We start from the raw sequence: 22,476 nt of genomic DNA, 5'->3' as shown, positions 1-22,476 counted from the left end.
CGTTTGGTGAATTGATTTTATCATTAATCGATGTCAATACTGATTAACAATTCAGTTTGCCAATAATGTTTTTGATAGAACTTGGAAATCTTGTCAAATCGGATACGAGTTCTGTTCCAAAGAGGGGACCCCGAAAGACATTAACAGTTCACAATCAGATAAAAATCTATCTTGAGTGGCTTTCAAGCAGAACCACCATGAAAAAGATAGCTGATGTTTTAAAAATATCGAGCACAATGGCTTCGAACAGCATTGAGGAAATAAACCACATCTATTTCACGTTTTAGAGAAGCTCTTTTCAGAGCCTCCAAGGCCTCCCTTTAGCCCATTCCGAGATTTCCCATCTGTTGCTTTGTTGGTAGATGCTACGACAGCGAATGTTCCTTGCCCACCAATAGCATCTGATGACTCAAAGCAACTTTTTGATGGTCATCATTATGTTTATTGTATGAAGTTCGAAGTGGCCGTTTCAGCATGGCCGCCACATAAAGCACTGTTTGTGTCAGACGCTGTTGCAGGAGGTATTCATGATGTATCTCTTTTCAGACAAGGGATGAAAAGATTCATTGTGTATCTCAAGAAAACAGACAAGGAAAAAAGCGGAAGTTGTATTTATAATGAAAACGAAAGCTGGGCTATTCTTGCCGATAAAGGATATCAAGGCTATTTTCCCGAGCTGAATATAATTACACCAATCCGAAAGAATTACCCAACAAACAAGTTTCCGAAAATCAATTCTCATTATTTCAATTCTTGTGCTATTCTTTCCTCCTCCTCCTCCTCTTCTTCTTCTTCTTCTTCTTCTTTGCCATCTTATTCTTCCTCTTCTGCTTCTGCAATGTCATCCACAGACTCATTATCTGAAATATCACCTGCAAACACAGATGACTCTTTGCTAAAACATTAATCACTTATCTCACGAAGCTTCCTCCTCCACATTGTCTTCCAGAAAAGTGGAAGAAAATATCAAAACGTTTAATTCTATTTGGGCCAGAAATTGAATCCCTGTTGAGTGGTTCTTTGGAAGGATGAAAAGGTTATGGCTTCGACTTTCAAATAAATACACAGGAGGAAGAGAAAATCTCTCAATGGATGCAAAGATTGCATGTTGGTTGACAAACGTTGTTATCGATTCCCACTGCTTGACTGAAGAAGATGAAACTTTTTTTAATAAAGAAATTGCCTTTTCTTCAATAAAGGAGATAGAGCGAAAGAAAATTAGGGAAATAAATATGAGAGCGGATACAGAAAGGAAACGAGTGAGAAAAAGCTTCAATCGATCAAACTCTGACATTCCACAAAATGTGATCAACGATTAAGTTTTATGAAGCGACGAACTTTTGATTTTGATGAAATTTTTATTATTTTATTAAATTTTTTCATCATTTTGCGATTTTGAATAAAATAATTGGAAAATATATTTCAAAACATGAAGATGTGACAATTCAAGATTTTTCTTCAAATGAAATATAAACAAACAGTGTTATGAAAGAAACATAATATATATCTTCTTTTGAAAATTCAATTTCAAAAAATTGAGGATGAAACAAACAAAGTTTTCCGATTTTTTTTTTAAACTTAAAATGAAACATTTAAAATTTAGAAATAAAATTAAATAAACAAAAACATTTACGTGCATGGCTACAACCATAATTCTATCAGAAACATTTCAATTCAATGATTTTTTAAAAACGTCCAGTAGATTTAAGTTTTTCTCGGTTATATCAAAATAACTGGGTTAATTAAAAATTCGTGGCTGAAACTTGAAATAATACATTTAATTTGAAATAGCCAATTTATTTCACATTTTATCTACTGATCAATAAAGCTCAATTTCAATTGGGGGCAAGAAAAATTGAACATATTTATATCATGTTTGAGTGTCCGCAAGTCGAATTTCAATATCAATCTGTTTATTAAGATTGTTGTTAAATGATATTGATGTCAAAAATTTTGTTCAATTTGATTTTTTGAGGGAAATTGAAATTTGATTCATTCAAAAATAAAAGTTTCTGCACAAAAGAAAGTCAGAATAACTTTATAAAACAGTCAACTATAACGTCATTATCATCCACACAAATTTTCATTAACGGTCGTATATAGTGCAATTTCCATTCGATGAATATTATGATAGATTGCTGTCGAACTGAACATGATTGTGAGATATCTTTGCAAATGTTTTTGAAAAATGATATTGACAAATAATAATAAAAGTTATTCAACATTTTCTATAAGATCAAATAAAACATATTTCAAAAGTGGAAGCAATTCAGCCAATGATCACATTTTGCCTTGTTGTCCAAATTGGCTTTGTTGTTTCAGAACAAACAAAACACCTCAACTTGTTTCTTTCTCAGAATGAAAATGGAAGTGATACGGCATTTGGAATTGGAGTGATGCAATCCCAAAAAGGCAACAGACAATCCCCGCTGTCTGAAGACAACCGTTCCCGCATCCAATCCAACAGCTGCACTTTCCATCCTGACATGCACCAGGTCATCTTTGATTCAATCAATTCCACTCTCTGTTTGAGGGATGTGCAAGTTACAGTGATTGAAAACACACACATTGCCCAGCTTGATGAGCTTTCGATGTGTTCATTTTGTGCTTGTGTGATTGATGTTTTGCATTTGGATGTTCCTCTGTTCGATGTGAAGGGTGGGCTGCTGGAGATGAAGAACTGCTTGCTGCAGCCATTTGGCTTGGCACAATGGCAGATGGGATCGCTGTGCTCGTGTGAAGGAAGTTGCCTGTTTCTGGGTTGCACTTCATTTTCATCGTTTTGTGTGGCAGGCAGCAAGCCGCTGATTGGTTCGTGCAGATGCGAATGGGTGAGGCTTGACAACTGCCATTTCAGAAACATCACATGGGAAGGGAGGCGTGATGAGCAAGGGACAAGGAGAGAGGGTGGGGGCAAAAGCACAACTGCTTGTGGATGCAGTTTTGAAGAGGTGTGGAACCCGATCAATGGAGGCATTCTGGCAGACTTCAATGCTGGTGGCTCGACAAGTGTTTTCAACTCGACATTCTTCAGATGCAAACAGAAATACAGTGAAGGAAAAAAGGAAAGGATTACAAACAACGAAACAGTGAGTTTTGAAAATGTCGAATGGAACTCCATCAAAACAGGTGAAAATGCTGGAGCTCTGTTTATTCAAAATGCAAATAATGTTTCAATCAAATCCTGTTTGTTTTATCAATGTTCTGGGTGGCACGGAGGTGGTTTGTACATCTCATACTGTTCAAATATTATTATTGAAAACAATGCTTTCGATTATTGTTCTTCAAATCCAAGCTGGGGAGGAGGGTTGTTTGTTTTCACTCAGAATATAAATTCGGTCCTTTTTATTTCAAAATGCAAATATGAAAGCTGTGAAGCAAATGCCTGCGGAGGAGGTATTTGCTTATGCAAATCAATTCCGAATTTGGAAATCAATAATTGCTCATTTGCTGGTTGCATTGGAAGAATTGGCGGTGGTGGGTTGATGGTTGGGGAAAATGTCAATTCAAATATTCATGAAACAATAATTCGAGGGTGCACCACTCAGGCAAACATTGGAGGAGGTGGTGTGATCCTTCGAAATTATATGAACAAATCGTCGAGCTGCTCAGTTGATGTTGAATTTTGTTTCTTTGAAAGCAATACAGGAAACAATGGAGATTTGAGTGTGAGAGGATGCGATGTGTATGGGTCACGAGATTGGAATGGGTTTGTGAAAGAGGGAGACTTCAGACACTGTGTGTCTGTGAGTGAGGGAGCAGTGAAGCTGTATCTGTCAGATCTGGGAGACAAGAGCAAGTGGCTGGAGCCGTGCCACAACCCGATTGTGGTGAGCAGCAGCACAGGGACAGACCATGTGACATGTGGGCACGGGAGGGATGAAGGGTCATATGCGAAGTGCAGGACAATAGGGTTCACGGTTGGGGTGGTGAGAGGAGACGGCGAGACAGTGGGGAATGTGTCTGTTGAAGAAGGGGAGTATTATGAGGAGGGGGTGAGGATCGAAGGGAAGAGGCTGAGGATTGGGAGTGTGCCAGCAGAGAGGAAAGGAGTGGTGCACACGAGGGACTGCGGAGGGTGGCTGTTCTGGGTTGGGAATGGGTGGCTGGGGCTGCTGGATCTGGCGATTGTGGATGATGGGGCAGAGGGGTCGAGCAGTGGAGTGTGCTGTGTGAGCGGGGCCAGTGGGCAGCTGGAAGTGAGTGGATGCGAGATCAGTGGGGGTGTGGCAGGAAGAGTGGTGAAGGAGTGTGTGATGGAGATCTTGGAGGGGGAGGCGGTGCTGAGGAACAGCTCGATGAGAGATCTGCAGATGGACGGGAAATGCGCAGTGTGGGTGAACCGTGCGAGGCAGATGAGGATGGAGGAGGTGAACATGACGTCGATGGGGAGGGTGTCAGGGAGCGGGGCGGTGGTGGAAGGGGTGCTGTCTGGGAATGGGAAAATGGCTGTGTCGGGGGTTGTGGTGGAAGACTGCAGCGCCATGTGTGGGAATGGAGGCTGGATGAGTGTGGAGGTGGAGGAAGGGAGCAGACTTGTGGTTGGGGAGGGAGAAGCACCAACAAGGCTGACCAGATGCCGAGCAGAGAGAGGGGATGGGAGTGAGTGCGCAAACACTGGCACAGATGCAGGCACAGGGCGAGGGGGAGGGATCCACACGTGTGTGGCAGGCGTGAAGGCAGAATATGGGTTCAAGAATGTGGAGTTTGTGGGGAATGAAGCAGCACATGGAAAAGATGTGTTTGTGGTGTCGCCGTTGCTGGGGGAGTGTGTGATGCGAGAGCGATTTGGATTCTTCAGTGTGGCGAATCCGTTTGGTGAGGAGTGTGCAGAAGGGGTTGACACGAGGTGGGGGTCGGTGGTGATCCCGCTGGTGTATTATCTGAAGGAGCGAGAGGGGAAGGTGAGTGTGGGGAACAATGGGCATGATGTGCCGGCGTGTGGGTTTTACGAGTATGAGTGCCTGAGTGTGGGATACTCGAAGAGGCAGGCGAAGAGCAGGTGGGATGTGAGGGTGAAAGGGCGATACGACTTTGTTGAGAGCGTGAGGGTTGTGCCAGGGGAGGAGCTGATGATTGGGGGAGTGGATGGTGAGGAGTGTGGGATGGTGATGAAAGGGGACGGGAGCGGGGGCAATGGGATGGTTGAAGTGAGTGGGACAGGAGTGGTGGCGATGGTGGAGCTGGTGATGGAAGAGGGGCTGAAGGGGGATGAGTGGTGTGTGTTCCATGTGGAGGGGAGTGGAGATCTGTCGGTGGATGAGTGCAGAGTGTGTGGAGATGGGTCAGTGGAGAAGGTGGGGTATGGGGTGTTCTGTGTGAGTGGAGGGGGTGTGACAGTGACGAATGTGGTGCTGGATGGGCTGGGGTTCACAGAGCGAGGGTTTGTGGAGGTGAGTGGGGAGACAGCGGAAGGGACGATTGTGGGGCTGAATGTGACGGGTGGGGCAGGGGAGCAGAAAGGGGGTGATTGTGAGCAAAGGGGCGAAGAAGATGAAGGTGAAGAAGATGAATGCGAGCGGGGTGTGTGTGAGGGAAGGGTGCGGGGCAGTGATGGAAGCAGTTGTGAAGGATGGGTGCAGGCTGACAGTGGATGGGAGCGTGTTGGAAGGGGTGTGTGAGAAAGGGGATGGGGGAGGGATGATGGTGGTGATGGAAGGCGGGGGGCGTGTGGAGGTGGGGAAGAGCGAGAGTGTGGGTTTTGAGGGGTGCAGTGCACAGAGGAAGGACGGGGCAGGAGGGCATGGAGGAGGGTTGATGATGAGAATGGAAGGGTCGGATGGAGACTTCAAGCTGGAGAGACTGAGGTTCAGCGGGTGCCAGGCGAGTGTTGGGGGAAGGAATGTGTTTGTGTGTGGGGAAGACTTTTCGCGGGAGATTGAAAGAGCAAAGTTTGGTTTTGTGGAATCGTATGAGAACACAGAAGAGATTGGGGGTTATGAAGACGGGGACGAGACATGGGTGGTTCCGGTTGTTCTGTACTTGCGGGATGCCCCAGAGGAAATACGGGTGGGGGGCGAGAGGAGCAGGGACTTTGGCCGATGTGGGTATGAAGGGTTTGAGTGCCAGTCAGTGGACTATGGGGTGGGGCTGTGGGGCAGAGGAGCAGGTGTGAATTGCGTGGTGACATCGCCTTCATGTGTGAAAGGAGAGATGGTTCTGGAAGAAGGAGAATACAGAATACGAGGAATGGGAATGGGCAGTGAGGTGGAAATGATGCAGAGCGAGGGTACTGGGGCAGAGGGCACTGTGGAGAGCAGCGCACAAGTGACAATCGAAAAAGTGGTGTTTGTGGCTCCAGCGCAGAAAAAGGCGAAGGATGCGCTGATCCACACGACGGGTGGGGAGATCAACATCCGGTTGTGCTCGGTGGGTGTCTGCAGTGGCGGGAGCAGCGAGCAGAGCAGAGAGCTGAAGCACACGTTCCTGCGCGTCTCGGGTGGCCGGCTGGTGCTGGAGGAGTTCGAGCTCACAGCCATTGCCGCAGCATCGGTGCCAGTTGTTGTTGTTGAGGATTCAGGATGTGGGACGATTGAGCAGTGTCTGTTCAGTGGGGTGGGCAAGGCACATGCTGATGGGCTGATTTTGTGTGATGCACAGGGTGTGTGTGAAGTGAGCAACACGACGATGTCGGGGCTGTCTCTTTCAGAGGGGTGCGGGATATGTGACCGTGGGGGGAAAAACATGGTTGTGAGGAATTGCACGATGAGCGAGGTGACAACAACAAAGGGGAACGGATGCTGTGTGCGAGGAGTGGTGTCGGGGGGCTGTGCCCTGGAGATGTTTGATGTGCAGGTGGTGGGGTGCTGGACAGAGCGTGGGAATGGCGGAGGAATTCATGTGGAAATGGAGGGAGACGGCTGTGTGCAAGTTGGGAAAGTGGGGAAAGTGGGGATGAAGACATTGTTCGAAGGGTGCTGTGCAAGGGATGGGAATGAGATTGGGGGATATGGAGGCGGGGTGGCGCTGGTCAGCAAGGGGAACCTGTCGTCGTTTGTTGTTGCCGATGTTGTGTTTGGGGTGAACGAAAAGGCAAACCACGCATCGAAAGGCGGGGACAATGTGTTTGTCCGGGGAGAGAATCTGTCGCGGCTGATAACAGACGAGTCGATGCAGTTTGAGTTTGACCGAGAGACGAAGGCCACGTTCAGGGAACTGGAAGGGGAGGAGGTGGGGGAGGGAGGGGAGGTGAGCGCTTTTGTGCCGCTGGCTGTGTTTGTGGTGGAGTTCAGAGGAAGTGTGCATGTTGGGGGAGAGAGCGGAGTGGATTATCGGATGTGCGGGCTGGAGGTGTATCCATGCTCGACAATCGGGTATGGGTGCGCGCTGAGGTTTGGGGCAGCACAGGCATCGGTGAGGCTGATGCCCACGTTTGTCTTCAACAGCAAGCTCACGCTGGCTGAGCGGAGCATCGAGTTTGAAGCAGCTGTGGCGGAAGAGGCCATCCAGATAGACACATCTGGGATTGGGGCAGAGGGGTGGTTGGTCGAGACGAGCAGCACCATATCATTCTCGCGAATACACTTCTCGGTGAGTTCTTCAGGTGCCCGTTGCTCGAGTGCGGGGCTGAATCAGCACACCGATGTTGCAGCAGAAAGAGCGGAACACGAAGGGACGCCCAACACAGGTGGCCACAAATGTGTGTTTGTGTGTGCGGGGTCTTCGCTGACAATATGCAGCTGCTCGGTTCGGATGAAAACAGCAGATGCAGTGCTGGATGCACAGCTGATCAGATGTGTTGGGGGCACACTGAGCATCAGCGGGCTGAGCATGAGTTCGGTGACCACAAGAGAGCCGCTTGTGGTGATTGACGGAGATGAGTGTGCAGGGGTGATGGAGGGGCTGGAGATATATGGATCGAAAAACGAAGAAGAAGGAGGAGGAGGCAGCCTGGTGGAGATAAAGCACACAAAGAAGGTGGAGCTGAAGCACTGGAGAATGAGCGGGTGTATGCAGGAGGACAGCAGTGGGCTGAAGATAAGTGGAGGGACGCTGGTTGAGGTGTGGAATGTGACGGTTGAGGAGCTGCAGAGGACGAGGGGGAATGGCGGGGTTGTGGTGTGCATGGTTGGGGAAGGGGAGACAAGGAGAATGCGGAACTGCACGTTCTGGAACAGCAGCTGCGAGGAAAGCGGGTCGAAGGGAGGCGGGGTGTGGGTGAAGACAAGCGGAAGGAGCACGATGATTTTTGAGAAGAACAAGGTGGGGTGGTGCAAGACGCCGGGAGCGAGCGGAGTTGGGGGAGGGGTGTATTTGTGGTTTGGAGGGCTGGAGGCGGTGTACTCGATGAAGGATTTGGAGTTCAGCGAGAACAGTGCGTACCAAGGGCGGGATGTGTATGTGGTGTGCGAAAAGCCGCGGCTGATGATGAATGCGATATACTGGAGCGGGACGGCGTCGAGCGAGGAGAGCAGCGAGGAGCAGAAGCGGCTGTGGGTGGTGGACAAGGAGCCTCACGAATATGTGAGCACAAGCCTGTTTGAGTACTTGTTTGCGAGTGTTGCAGAAATTGTGTTTGTGAACAAGGACGGGTGGAGCGAAAGCGAATGCGGGTTCGAGGACACGCCGTGCAGCAGTGTAGAAACGGGGCTTGGACAGATGGAAGCAGCGCAGTCGATCATCCACATCAAGAAGGAGGCGCCGCTGAACGGGACAGTGAACAGAGGGAGCGAGCCGCTGACGATCCGAGGGAACAGCGAGAAGGGGAAGATGAGCGTTGGGAGCGGGGCGCACCTGGAGGTGACAGAGGGTGTGGCACGAACAACACTGATGCTGTCGAATGTTGTTGTTGCCCTTGGGGAAGGGCTGGCAGAGGCAGAATTGGTGGAGCTGAGGTGTGGGATGGCTGTGGTGATTGACAGCGCGATTGTGGATGAGAGCGCAGCAGGGCAGGGAGGCGGGTGGAGGATCGCGTCGATACATGGGGGAGAGCTGGATATGAGCAGGGTGAACATCGGGAAGATGGATGTGATTGGAGAAGGGGAATTGTTTTTGGTGTGTGGAGGGTCGCTGAAGATGGAGGACAGCTGTGCGAGTGGGGTGTGTGGGAGAGGGAATGGGATGATTGCTGGGAAGGAAGGAAGGATTGTGGAGATGTTGAATGTGAGCATTGCCGAATGCGATTTTGAGAGCGGGCATGTTGCGACAATTTGGAGCGGGATTGGGAATGCAACGATATCAAACTGCACATTCACAGATTGCTCGTCGATGTCGGATGGTGCATGTGTGAGCGGAAAGATAGGAGGGGACATGGAGTTTTGTGTTGAAGAGACGGAAATGAGCGGATGCCGATGCACAAAGGAAGGAGAAGGAAAAGGGGGTGGGATGTTGATGGACATGAGGAGCGGGCGGGTGCAGAAGTATCTGGTGCGGGATGTCAGTTTTGAGGGAAACGATGCATGCTTTGGGAGAAATGTGTTTGTGGAGTGCTTGAGCCTGAACGAGAGTGTCACAGCAGACCGAATGGTGTTGAGGTGGGGCTCAGCGGAAGATGATGGGAACGGATATGTTGGGGCAGACAGCACATTTGAGCTGATCACGCTGGAGCTGTTTCTGGTCAGATACGATGGCTGTGTGGTTGCTGTGTCGAATGCAGGATACGACATGATTGGGTGCGGAGGGGAGCAGCATCCGTGTTTTTCGTTCTGGCAAGGGTATCGGAACTTGGGAGCAGATTATGAAGAGCGGAAGATGGTTGTTGAGAACGGGTGCGAGATTGCAGGCGAGTTTGATGTTTCGGCGATGACAGTGGAATCAGCCAGCGCAGAAGTGGAGGCTGCCTTATCGTTTTCGGAGCAGTGGGCAGACGGCCAGGTGGAATGGGTCCTGGGGACAAGCAGCAAAACTGTTCTGAGCCTGTTGCACTTGTGTGTGCCACAATCGCTAAGTGAGCCCCACAGAACACTGATATGCTGCGCGGCACCATCTGGCGCATTGAACATCAGTCATTGCTCGTTTTCTGCAGAGCATGCAAAGTGCATATCGTTTTCGTTGATCACAGTGAACGGCGGGCACATGACGATGAGCAACTGCACAATGGAGCGCGTGACCGGAGCAGCACCGCCGATTGTTTCGTGTGGCGACACGGCAATGTTGAAGTGCACAATAAAGGAGATCAAGTGCAGCGAGAGCAAGGAAGGAGGGGCTGTGCATGCGGTTCTGAAAGGAGACTGGAGACTTGTGATGAGCGAGTGCAAGATGAGCAGTTGCAGCTGCTCAGCGGAGGAAGGAAAAGGGGGTGGGCTGTTTGTGGATGGAAGCGAATCGGAGGAGGATGAGCCGTTTTTGTTCACAGATGTTGAAGTGTCCCTGAATGCTGCACACATGGGTGTGAATGCGTTTGTTGTTGCAAGAGACCTGAACAGCTCGATAACGAGAGCAACGTTCGGGTTTAAGAGCAGCAGAGGGGAAGAAGAAGGGAATGACTTTGTGGGGAGGGATGGGGTGTTTGGGGAGACGGATCTGTATCGGTTTGTGAGGGAGTACATGAGCACAGTGATGCACATCTCGTCAGTTGGGGGATACGATGTGATGCGGTGTGGGAGTGCAGCAGAGCCGTGCAGCACATTCTGGATGGGGATGCAGAAGTTGGAGAAGGAGACGAAAATGAGATCGGTGAGGGTGCAGGGAGAGCTGAGGATTGCAGATGGATTTGATCTGACGAACTGCAGTGTCGAATGCGAGGGCAGCGCGGCAGGGGAAGATGCAGCATGCAACATGGTATTCGACATGGAGGGAGACAGCGAGCGGGATGGTGTCATGTGCAACAAGGGAGAGCTGGTGTTTGATGGAATATGCATGAGTGTGCAGAAGATGGGCGAGGAAAGGGAAGCAAATGTGGTTGTGAACGAGCAAGGCAGCCTTTGGATTCGCAGATGCAAGATGACTTCGGCGAGCGCGGGAGAAGGCCAGCACAAGAGCCGGTTCAACTATGTGGCGATGCGAGAGGGGACACTGAATGTGGCAGGGCTCGAGGTGTGCGAAGTGAAGTTCGAAGGGTGTGTTGTGCAGGTTGGCGGTGGGTGTGATTGTGTTCTGGAGAATGTAGTTGTGAACTCGATTGGGATGCAAAGTGGGTGTGTGCTCAGCGCGGTTGATGGGGCAGGAGCAGGAGTCAGCATGAACAGCAAGATAGGGGTGAGAGTGAACGGATCGAAAGTGTCGTCGGTGGGGGCAGAGGGAGAGAAAAGCAGTGTGGTGTGGTGTGGAGGGCAGGGGGTGTGGAGTGTGGAGGTGTATGAAAGTGTGTTTGAGCTGTGCAAAGCAAGCGGCTCGCAAAACGGAGGGGCAGTGCTGTTTGGGCTGAACGAAGAAGGGAGGCTGACGATAAGGGACAGCACGCTGCTTCAGTGCAGCTGCAGCCTGGACAGCGGGAGGGGCGGTGGCGTGTGCATCAGAACGAAGAACCACGGGGATCTTCCGTTTTTGTTTTCGCGGGTGGTGTTCAAGGGCAATGCAGCACATGTGGGGAACGATGTGTTTATCGAGTGCTATCGGATCGACAAGCAGATCAACGAGAGCCAGTTCAAGATGGATGTGCAGGAAGGGGTGTACAACCGGATCAACGCGATCTACGGGATCGACACAGTGAGCACGAGCCCGGTGGATTTGGTGTCGCTGATTACTGTGCACTACTCTTCGACTGTGGTTGTGTCGTCGAGCAGCGGCAAAGGGGCAAACACAAGGCAGTGTGGCGCAGCAGAGCTGCCATGCCGTTCGCTGGACTATGGGCTGGGCCACTTGTCAGGGGGCATGTTCTTGACGGCTGTTGTGGACGAAGAAAGTGCAGCAGGTGGGGAATGCGACCTGAGGGATGTGGAGCTGAAGTCCAGGTGGGAGACGCATTCGACGATATCATTTGACAGCATCGCAACGCAAACGCGCGAGCATGTGCTCAGCATCGATGGGAGAGTGGGGGTGAAGCTCATCCTGTTTTCGTATCCCGTGCCATTCCCGTCGGCACACGAAACCCTGATGCGGATAGGGATGGGGACTGTGTCTTTGGTGTTGTGCAGTTTTGAGTCGAGCAGTGGTATCTCAGAGGGGAGATGCATGACTTTGATGGAGTGCGAAAATACGAGATGCACTTTTGATCAATGCAAGATAAGAAACACGAGGGCGCAAAAGCTGATTGCATGCCGGAACAGCTCGCTGAATGTGTCGCATCTTGCTGTGCAAAACACAGACATCGAGGCAGATGGGATAAGCGTGGCAGACGATGTTTCGATGATGCTGTTCAATTATTCGGCATCGCATGTGCGACTGAGAAGTGGATGCATGATGGTGATGGACAGCCAGGTGCAAGGGCAAGGGCAAGGACAAATACAAGGTGAGCAGAGCAATGATGCAGCTCACAACTTCTCGGTCCTTTTCTCATCGTTCAGCAACATTTCCAGTGCTGCCCACAAGCCGAGCATTCTGTCCATATCATACAGCAACAATTGCATCTGTGTGGACAACTGCTTGTTCGATTCATGCTCATCATCATCATTTGTTTCGGAAGTTTCTTCATCGACTTCAAATATTGGAACAGTGATGTCATTTGTATCATGCACAAACATTGTGTGCTCGAGTTGTGTTGTTGATGGGGGTTGGAGCAACGAAACACAGGGGAATCCTCTTGAGCAAGGGGAGGAGGTCTGCTGGTGGAACGGATCGCAGATTTGTGGGGTCAACAGCACAGTTGTGGTGAAGGATTCGACAATCTGCAACTCAGAGGCTGGGGCACTGTCTGTTGCAGGGGGAAGTGCAACGATCGAAAGAGGGGAGTTTTGGAACAATAAGGGGAGTTCTGCGAAATATGTGTCAGCTCGGCGGAATGTGGTGTGCACAGAAGGTGGGAGAGTGGATGTGGTGAGTCTGAAAGGAGGAGATGGGTGGAAGGAAGATGACTCGCTGTGGATGGTGGAAGAGGGGTGCCAGATGGGAGGGCTTGCCTCGGAAAGGAAGTCGGCATTCTTCATCCCGCATCTGAGCGAGGTGGAAACAGAGGAGACAGAGGATGTGGGAGGCATGGTGAAGCTGAGGTTCAAGGGACGGGTGCTGCTGCCGTGCTCCATGGGGTTTGAGGTGGTAGGGGTTGTGGGGGATGTGGAGTTTGTGGAGAAGCACATGTTTGAGGAAGGGGATTTCGAGAGCGAAAGGGAGGTGAGGCGCTGGGCAGAAATGGAGAAGGTGGGATGGGGAGGAGAGGAGGCAGAGGTGAGGGTGAGCATTCTGTTTGGGAACATGTCTGCGCCGTCGCACACAGAGGCATTCATTTTGCAGAACAGAAGCGAGCCGAAAGGAAACGGAGACGAAAGGACTGTTGAAGGAGGAAAAGATGGAAAATCATTTTGGCCAATTATTGTGATTGTTATGGGAATTGTTCTGTTTGTCATTCTTATTATTGCAGTAATTTCAATAGTCAGATGGAGGAATGTGAAGAATGAAGCAGAAGACTTGAGAGAGATTGTGAACGATAACATCAGAAAGGATCCGAAGGCGTTTGAGATGGTGACGATGGAGATGTCTCCTGAGGAGCAGTGGAGGAGAGCCGAGAGGGAGGCTGAGAAGAAGAACGATGAAAGGATCAAGAAGAGGGTATATGAGAAAAGCTTGGGGCATTCTGAGTCATCAGAACATTTATTGAGCGAGAGTGGATCAACAGAATACATTTTGGGAAGAGACTCAGACAAGATCCCTCAATGGATGCTGGAGAAGGTTGATGAGGAAGAAGATGATATATCGAGAAAGCGAACACCATCACCATCCATTTCATCCACTTCTACCACAGACACATCAGACACAGAATCCACATTTGTTCGATCGGAAAGTCTGTACCCAACCACATCGTCGATGTCGAATCTGGTGGATGCAATGGCCTGCTCGTCTCCCCATGAGAAGCTGATTGTCGACTTGAGGGATTCGCTGTTCATGCTTCTTCATGGAAAGAATGAGAAGAAAGAGATGGCAATCGGAACTCTCCAGGAGAGGGAGGTGACGGCTGCTCAGATCCTGTTCTGGGTGGCCAATCTTGCACTCCACTCGTTTGATGAAATGAACAATCCACTTCAATCTCTTACCAATCTGAGTCCCCACATTGTGTTGTTCTCAGAACATATGGTCATCTGCATTGCGATGCACTCGGACTGCTCTTCTTCAGATTCTGATTCATCCTCCATCTCTTCATCAACTGTTGTCACATCAACAAGTGATGATGATGATGACAGAGACTCTCTGCCCTCATCGGCATTTGAGGATGAGGAAGACAACAGGAAGGAGTGCATGAGGTGGAAGGCGCCAGAGCTGCTGAATGGAACAACGAAGCATGCGACGAAAAAGACGGTTGTGTTTTCTGTTGGGATGATGGTGTGGGAGTGTGTGACGCTGCAGATCCCGTTTGGGGAGTATTCGGGAGAGGCAGCAGGGAGCATGATTGTGCGAGGAGAGAAGGTGGGGATGGGTGTTGCGAAGGGGTCGCGTGTGAGAGGGGTTGTGGGTGGGTGCCTGCGTTATGAGGCAGAGGATCGGATGACGCTGGGAGATGTGAAGCGGGAGCTGATCAAGCTGTTTCCTCCGGGTGCAGCAGTGCTCACGATGACAGATGCGATCGGGTACGAAGAGGAGTCGGAGGAGGCCTGCAGCACCAGCATGGCCATCATGGCCAGCGGAGCCAGCATGACCAGCATGACAGACATTGGCAACAGATCCAGAGACATGAAGAAGCAAGAGGAAGTGAAGGATGAGGCGAATGGCAAATGATGAGGAGAGCAGAGCAGAACAGAGCAGAGCAGAATAATGAAATAAAAAAATCAGACAAGGGAAGTTGGAGCATTCATTGGAAAACTTTGAATGTGTTCAACATTTTTGAACAGCACAGAAACAGAGTTGGTTTTGAACAGAAAAATGAAAAAGAAAAAAAGAAACCCTGGTGCAGACAACACAATGGCCATTGGAGGACGAGTGAAGCCAGAAGGCTTCTCTGAACCCGTGGGAGCAATGATTGGTTGTTGCCCATTGTGTTGTGGATGCTTGGCCAGGTGCATGCTGCATGGTGCATGCTGGGAAAAGCGGCAATGCCCACATGGCCGAACTCTGATCAGCACAGCATCGCTTCAGACAAAACATTTCATATTCCATTTTCAGTTGTTGTTGGAATAATTTTATTTATTTTATGTGTGTATTTTTGTATGGTTGTATCCATCTTCACAATATGAAGCATTTGCAGGATGGGACAAGTACTGCCCAGTTGCTGCTGTTTCATTTCCTCTTTTTTTCCTTTTCAAAGAAAAACAAGAAGAAAACTCGATATTCAGCATCTGTAAAAGCATCCGAAGTCATTCATGATTTTGTGGTGCTTGGTGTCTGGAGTGCCCATTGACCACGAAAGAAGCACAGGGAGGGTAAAAGACTTGGATGTATTTGCCGGAGAGCTGTCGTGCTGCTGTTTCGGTGCTGTCAGCCAAGTCTGTTTCTGAGTAGCCAGGCAAGGCTCAACACATTCCCACAAAAGTTGGGAAAGATATTTTCTGCATCTTGTCTCCTCCTGATGAATGGCCATCATCAGTCATCCAACTGCTTCAAATGCAGCTCCAATCAAGAATGCAATCGAATTAACATGAGAAAGAAAGAAATGCTCTTTTATTGGCATTTCTTCTTCTTCTTCTTCTTTTCCCAGCTGAGAGAGGATATTCTTTTTCCAGAGCAGGAAAACATCTTGTTGTTTGTGCCATTGCACACACACACATACACACAAAATTGTGAGTTGTTGAATCTGTGGTTGATTGTGTTTGTCTGCATGAGATTCTTGTCAAAGGCCACTGAGCGTTGGAATGCCAGATGAAGGTGAATGATTGCTGCGTTTGTTGATTTTGTGGGAGTTGCATCGCTAACACCATGGAACAAATACTCATGACCAAGCAAAATTAGCACACACAAAAAATATGGATTGAAATATTAAGGATTTGTGATGGTTCCCAATGATATTGATTTTTGTTCCAATTTCTTTTATCGCTTCTGAGGGAAAAAAAACATTGGCAAAATTTTGTTATTCCATTTCTTCAACTGAAGAGACAATTTGACAAAGCGTTTTCAATGTGGGATAAGAACATCTTCCTCAACAGTCAATGTGTTTGTTATAATGTCATAGCATTAATTGGCTGAAAAATGTTCTTCCAATGGCAGCATTTGTCAATGGAAACACATTCAAAAAACACCACATTTTGCTTCATATGCCCACAACAGGGAAGTGCAGTTGAACTTCGATCTCAACTGTTTGAGGGCAATCACCAATATATGTGTAGTACTTTTATTTGTCTTCTTTTTCATTGGGGCCCTTGTTCTAATTTATTTTTTTATTCAAACCGATTCAAACAATAAAAAAATATTTTTTATAAATTATTTGTGATTTTTAATAAAAGCTGGACTTCGACAAAATCTTTTTATTTTCAAAAAAGACGAAAATACCTCTTTTGAAGAAATAACTGAAAATTTTCCACTCTTTGTTTTTTGACGATGATTTTCTTGTTTATTTTTTTTTCTTTTCGAAGAACGTCTGAGACAAAAACATAGCACTTCAATCATTTTCTTCAAAATTAACTGCACTGTGGATAAACTTTTTGGTTAATTTACAATAAATAAAAAATACCCGTTTGATGGATTGATTTTTTATAAAAAATATATAATGAATGAGACAAATCAACAAAATTACTGCATCAATGGAGTTTTCAAACAAATGGGACAAATTTTGATTGATTCACTGCAATTTGTTGGTGTTGCCATTTTATTGAAGGAAATGACATATTTATGCATCAAGAAAAGAAGCTTGAAAATCCATTTCCTTTTTCAACATATTTGTTGTTGTGTTTTTCTTTTTCACACTGTTTTTTTGTTATTCTTCGCTTGATTCTTTTCATGTTTGGTGATTGGTTTTGAAATCATAACTGTTTTCGGAATGCGAATAATCTGTTCTATCTCTTTTATGATGAGCACATTTTTTTTTGAATTCTAAATATTCAATCCTCTGAATTCAGAGTTGCAAGAAACAAACAAACAAGTGTTCAACAAACTCCACAAAGTTTTGCATTCACTTTAGGGAAAGAAACATTTGTGAAATATCTTCAGATAATTATTGTCATTATTTTTCTGATTGAATAATAACGATTATAATAATATTTGACAATGTCATTATTTGTGTTTTGAAAATTCAAAAACAATTCTCTTCACTTTGTTTTTCTTTTTTTTGATTACAATTTCAATTTCAAAAATTCATGGATATGACTTTGATTTTTGGAATTATTTTTTTTTATATTTTTATTTTTTTATTTAGGTCAATACTGATTATTTGTTCTTCCAAAGTGTGGTTTAACAATTTCTCTTTTTGAAAATTAAATTGTGTGATATTCAGGTTTATAACTTATTATTCAAATAGAATTGACTTAAATTTCAATCATTGTTTTCTTTGAAAAGTTATGAAAAAATGATTTTTGAAAAGAAAGCCATATCCATGAATTTTTGAAATTGAAATTGTAATCAAAAAAAAGAAAAACAAAGTGAAGAGAATTGTTTTTGAATTTTCAAAACACAAATAATGACATTGTCAAATATTATTATAATCGTTATTATTCAATCAGAAAAATAATGACAATAATTATCTGAAGATATTTCACAAATGTTTCTTTCCCTAAAGTGAATGCAAAACTTTGTGGAGTTTGTTGAACACTTGTTTGTTTGTTTCTTGCAACTCTGAATTCAGAGGATTGAATATTTAGAATTCAAAAAAAAATGTGCTCATCATAAAAGAGATAGAACAGATTATTCGCATTCCGAAAACAGTTATGATTTCAAAACCAATCACCAAACATGAAAAGAATCAAGCGAAGAATAACAAAAAAACAGTGTGAAAAAGAAAAACACAACAACAAATATGTTGAAAAAGGAAATGGATTTTCAAGCTTCTTTTCTTGATGCATAAATATGTCATTTCCTTCAATAAAATGGCAACACCAACAAATTGCAGTGAATCAATCAAAATTTGTCCCATTTGTTTGAAAACTCCATTGATGCAGTAATTTTGTTGATTTGTCTCATTCATTATATATTTTTTATAAAAAATCAATCCATCAAACGGGTATTTTTTATTTATTGTAAATTAACCAAAAAGTTTATCCACAGTGCAGTTAATTTTGAAGAAAATGATTGAAGTGCTATGTTTTTGTCTCAGACGTTCTTCGAAAAGAAAAAAAAAAATAAACAAGAAAATCATCGTCAAAAAACAAAGAGTGGAAAATTTTCAGTTATTTCTTCAAAAGAGGTATTTTCGTCTTTTTTTGAAAATAAAAAGATTTTGTCGAAGTCCAGCTTTTATTAAAAATCACAAATAATTTATAAAAAATATTTTTTTTTATTGTTTGAATCGGTTTGAATAAAAAAATAAATTAGAACAAGGGCCCCAATGAAAAAAGAAGACAAATAAAAGTACTACACATATATTGGTGATTGCCCTCAAACAGTTGAGATCGAAGTTCAACTGCACTTCCCTGTTGTGGGCATATGAAGCAAAATGTGGTGTTTTTTGAATGTGTTTCCATTGACAAATGCTGCCATTGGAAGAACATTTTTCAGCCAATTAATGCTATGACATTATAACAAACACATTGACTGTTGAGGAAGATGTTCTTATCCCACATTGAAAACGCTTTGTCAAATTGTCTCTTCAGTTGAAGAAATGGAATAACAAAATTTTGCCAATGTTTTTTTTCCCTCAGAAGCGATAAAAGAAATTGGAACAAAAATCAATATCATTGGGAACCATCACAAATCCTTAATATTTCAATCCATATTTTTTGTGTGTGCTAATTTTGCTTGGTCATGAGTATTTGTTCCATGGTGTTAGCGATGCAACTCCCACAAAATCAACAAACGCAGCAATCATTCACCTTCATCTGGCATTCCAACGCTCAGTGGCCTTTGACAAGAATCTCATGCAGACAAACACAATCAACCACAGATTCAACAACTCACAATTTTGTGTGTATGTGTGTGTGTGCAATGGCACAAACAACAAGATGTTTTCCTGCTCTGGAAAAAGAATATCCTCTCTCAGCTGGGAAAAGAAGAAGAAGAAGAAGAAATGCCAATAAAAGAGCATTTCTTTCTTTCTCATGTTAATTCGATTGCATTCTTGATTGGAGCTGCATTTGAAGCAGTTGGATGACTGATGATGGCCATTCATCAGGAGGAGACAAGATGCAGAAAATATCTTTCCCAACTTTTGTGGGAATGTGTTGAGCCTTGCCTGGCTACTCAGAAACAGACTTGGCTGACAGCACCGAAACAGCAGCACGACAGCTCTCCGGCAAATACATCCAAGTCTTTTACCCTCCCTGTGCTTCTTTCGTGGTCAATGGGCACTCCAGACACCAAGCACCACAAAATCATGAATGACTTCGGATGCTTTTACAGATGCTGAATATCGAGTTTTCTTCTTGTTTTTCTTTGAAAAGGAAAAAAAGAGGAAATGAAACAGCAGCAACTGGGCAGTACTTGTCCCATCCTGCAAATGCTTCATATTGTGAAGATGGATACAACCATACAAAAATACACACATAAAATAAATAAAATTATTCCAACAACAACTGAAAATGGAATATGAAATGTTTTGTCTGAAGCGATGCTGTGCTGATCAGAGTTCGGCCATGTGGGCATTGCCGCTTTTCCCAGCATGCACCATGCAGCATGCACCTGGCCAAGCATCCACAACACAATGGGCAACAACCAATCATTGCTCCCACGGGTTCAGAGAAGCCTTCTGGCTTCACTCGTCCTCCAATGGCCATTGTGTTGTCTGCACCAGGGTTTCTTTTTTCTTTTTCATTTTTCTGTTCAAAACCAACTCTGTTTCTGTGCTGTTCAAAAATGTTGAACACATTCAAAGTTTTCCAATGAATGCTCCAACTTCCCTTGTCTGATTTTTTTATTTCATTATTCTGCTCTGCTCTGTTCTGCTCTGCTCTCCTCATCATTTGCCATTCGCCTCATCCTTCACTTCCTCTTGCTTCTTCATGTCTCTGGATCTGTTGCCAATGTCTGTCATGCTGGTCATGCTGGCTCCGCTGGCCATGATGGCCATGCTGGTGCTGCAGGCCTCCTCCGACTCCTCTTCGTACCCGATCGCATCTGTCATCGTGAGCACTGCTGCACCCGGAGGAAACAGCTTGATCAGCTCCCGCTTCACATCTCCCAGCGTCATCCGATCCTCTGCCTCATAACGCAGGCACCCACCCACAACCCCTCTCACACGCGACCCCTTCGCAACACCCATCCCCACCTTCTCTCCTCGCACAATCATGCTCCCTGCTGCCTCTCCCGAATACTCCCCAAACGGGATCTGCAGCGTCACACACTCCCACACCATCATCCCAACAGAAAACACAACCGTCTTTTTCGTCGCATGCTTCGTTGTTCCATTCAGCAGCTCTGGCGCCTTCCACCTCATGCACTCCTTCCTGTTGTCTTCCTCATCCTCAAATGCCGATGAGGGCAGAGAGTCTCTGTCATCATCATCATCACTTGTTGATGTGACAACAGTTGATGAAGAGATGGAGGATGAATCAGAATCTGAAGAAGAGCAGTCCGAGTGCATCGCAATGCAGATGACCATATGTTCTGAGAACAACACAATGTGGGGACTCAGATTGGTAAGAGATTGAAGTGGATTGTTCATTTCATCAAACGAGTGGAGTGCAAGATTGGCCACCCAGAACAGGATCTGAGCAGCCGTCACCTCCCTCTCCTGGAGAGTTCCGATTGCCATCTCTTTCTTCTCATTCTTTCCATGAAGAAGCATGAACAGCGAATCCCTCAAGTCGACAATCAGCTTCTCATGGGGAGACGAGCAGGCCATTGCATCCACCAGATTCGACATCGACGATGTGGTTGGGTACAGACTTTCCGATCGAACAAATGTGGATTCTGTGTCTGATGTGTCTGTGGTAGAAGTGGATGAAATGGATGGTGATGGTGTTCGCTTTCTCGATATATCATCTTCTTCCTCATCAACCTTCTCCAGCATCCATTGAGGGATCTTGTCTGAGTCTCTTCCCAAAATGTATTCTGTTGATCCACTCTCGCTCAATAAATGTTCTGATGACTCAGAATGCCCCAAGCTTTTCTCATACCCTCTTCTTGATCCTTTCATCGTTCTTCTTCTCAGCCTCCCTCTCGGCTTCTCCTCCACTGCTCCTCAGGAGACATCTCCATCGTCACCATCTCAAACGCCTTCGGATCCTTTCTGATGTTATCGTTCACAATCTCTCTCAAGTCTTCTGCTTCATTCTTCACATTCCTCCATCTGACTATTGAAATTACTGCAATAATAAGAATGACAAACAGAACAATTCCCATAACAATCACAATAATTGGCCAAAATGATTTTCCATCTTTTCCTCCTTCAACAGTCCTTTCGTCTCCGTTTCCTTTCGGCTCGCTTCTGTTCTGCAAAATGAATGCCTCTGTGTGCGACGGCGCAGACATGTTCCCAAACAGAATGCTCACCCTCACCTCTGCCTCCTCTCCTCCCCATCCCACCTTCTCCATTTCTGCCCAGCGCCTCACCTCCCTTTCGCTCTCGAAATCCCCTTCCTCAAACATGTGCTTCTCCACAAACTCCACATCCCCCACAACCCCTACCACCTCAAACCCCATGGAGCACGGCAGCAGCACCCGTCCCTTGAACCTCAGCTTCACCATGCCTCCCACATCCTCTGTCTCCTCTGTTTCCACCTCGCTCAGATGGGATGAAGAATGCCGACTTCCTTTCCGAGGCAAGCCCTCCCATCTGGCACCCCTCTTCCACCATCCACAGCGAGTCATCTTCCTTCCACCCATCTCCTCCTTTCAGACTCACCACATCCACTCTCCCACCTTCTGTGCACACCACATTCCGCCGAGCTGACACATATTTCGCAGAACTCCCCTTATTGTTCCAAAACTCCTCTTTCGATCGTTGCACTTCCCCTGCAACAGACAGTGCCCCAGCCTCTGAGTTGCAGATTGTCGAATCCTTCACCACAACTGTGCTGTTGACCCCACAAATCTGCGATCCGTTCCACCAGCAGACCTCCCCCTTGCTCAAGAGGATTCCCCTGTGTTTCGTTGCTCCAACCCCATCAACAACACAACTCGAGCACACAATGTTTGTGCATGATACAAATGACATCACTGTTCCAATATTTGAAGTCGATGAAGAAACTTCCGAAACAAATGATGATGATGAGCATGAATCGAACAAGCAGTTGTCCACACAGATGCAATTGTTGCTGTATGATATGGACAAGCTTGTGGGCAGCACTGGAAATGTTGCTGAACGATGAGAAAAGGACGAGAAGTTGTGAGCTGCATCATTGCTCTGCTCACCTTGTATTTGTCCTTGCCCTTGCCCTTGCACCTGGCTGTCCATCACCATCATGCATCCACTTCTCAGTCGCACATGCGATG

The 22,476-nt window shown here is 46.3% G+C and overlaps 3 protein-coding genes across 3 annotated transcripts; 2 read left to right on the top strand and 1 right to left on the bottom strand.

Moving 5' to 3' along the window:
• Window positions 1-448: 448 nt before the first annotated feature.
• On the top strand, window positions 449-907 carry MONOS_16193 (uncharacterized protein; the record flags this gene model as incomplete). The annotated part of the gene is made up of 1 exon (XM_067869108.1): window positions 449-907. One exon carries the CDS (start codon window positions 449-451, stop codon window positions 905-907), a length of 459 nt encoding a protein of 152 aa, XP_067718704.1.
• Window positions 908-11,529: 10,622 nt separating this feature from the next.
• MONOS_15334 (uncharacterized protein) lies at window positions 11,530-15,243 on the top strand (the record flags this gene model as incomplete). The annotated part of the gene is made up of 1 exon (XM_067868204.1): window positions 11,530-15,243. One exon carries the CDS (start codon window positions 11,530-11,532, stop codon window positions 14,740-14,742), a length of 3,213 nt encoding a protein of 1,070 aa, XP_067718703.1. The 3' UTR covers window positions 14,743-15,243.
• Window positions 15,244-19,999: 4,756 nt separating this feature from the next.
• On the bottom strand, window positions 20,000-22,447 carry MONOS_18394 (uncharacterized protein; the record flags this gene model as incomplete). The annotated part of the gene is made up of 3 exons (XM_067871410.1): window positions 20,000-21,077; window positions 21,218-21,633; window positions 21,680-22,447. The coding sequence occupies 3 exons, from the start codon at window positions 22,445-22,447 to the stop codon at window positions 20,000-20,002; spliced, it is 2,262 nt and encodes a 753-aa protein (XP_067718702.1).
• Between the last annotated feature and the right edge of the window lie 29 nt (window positions 22,448-22,476).

Source organism: Monocercomonoides exilis, assembly GCF_001643675.1.
Source record: "Monocercomonoides exilis strain PA203 chromosome Unknown scaffold75-107145, whole genome shotgun sequence".
Classification (NCBI taxonomy): domain Eukaryota; phylum Preaxostyla; order Oxymonadida; family Polymastigidae; genus Monocercomonoides; species Monocercomonoides exilis.
This window is presented reverse-complemented; position numbering and strand designations above follow the sequence as displayed.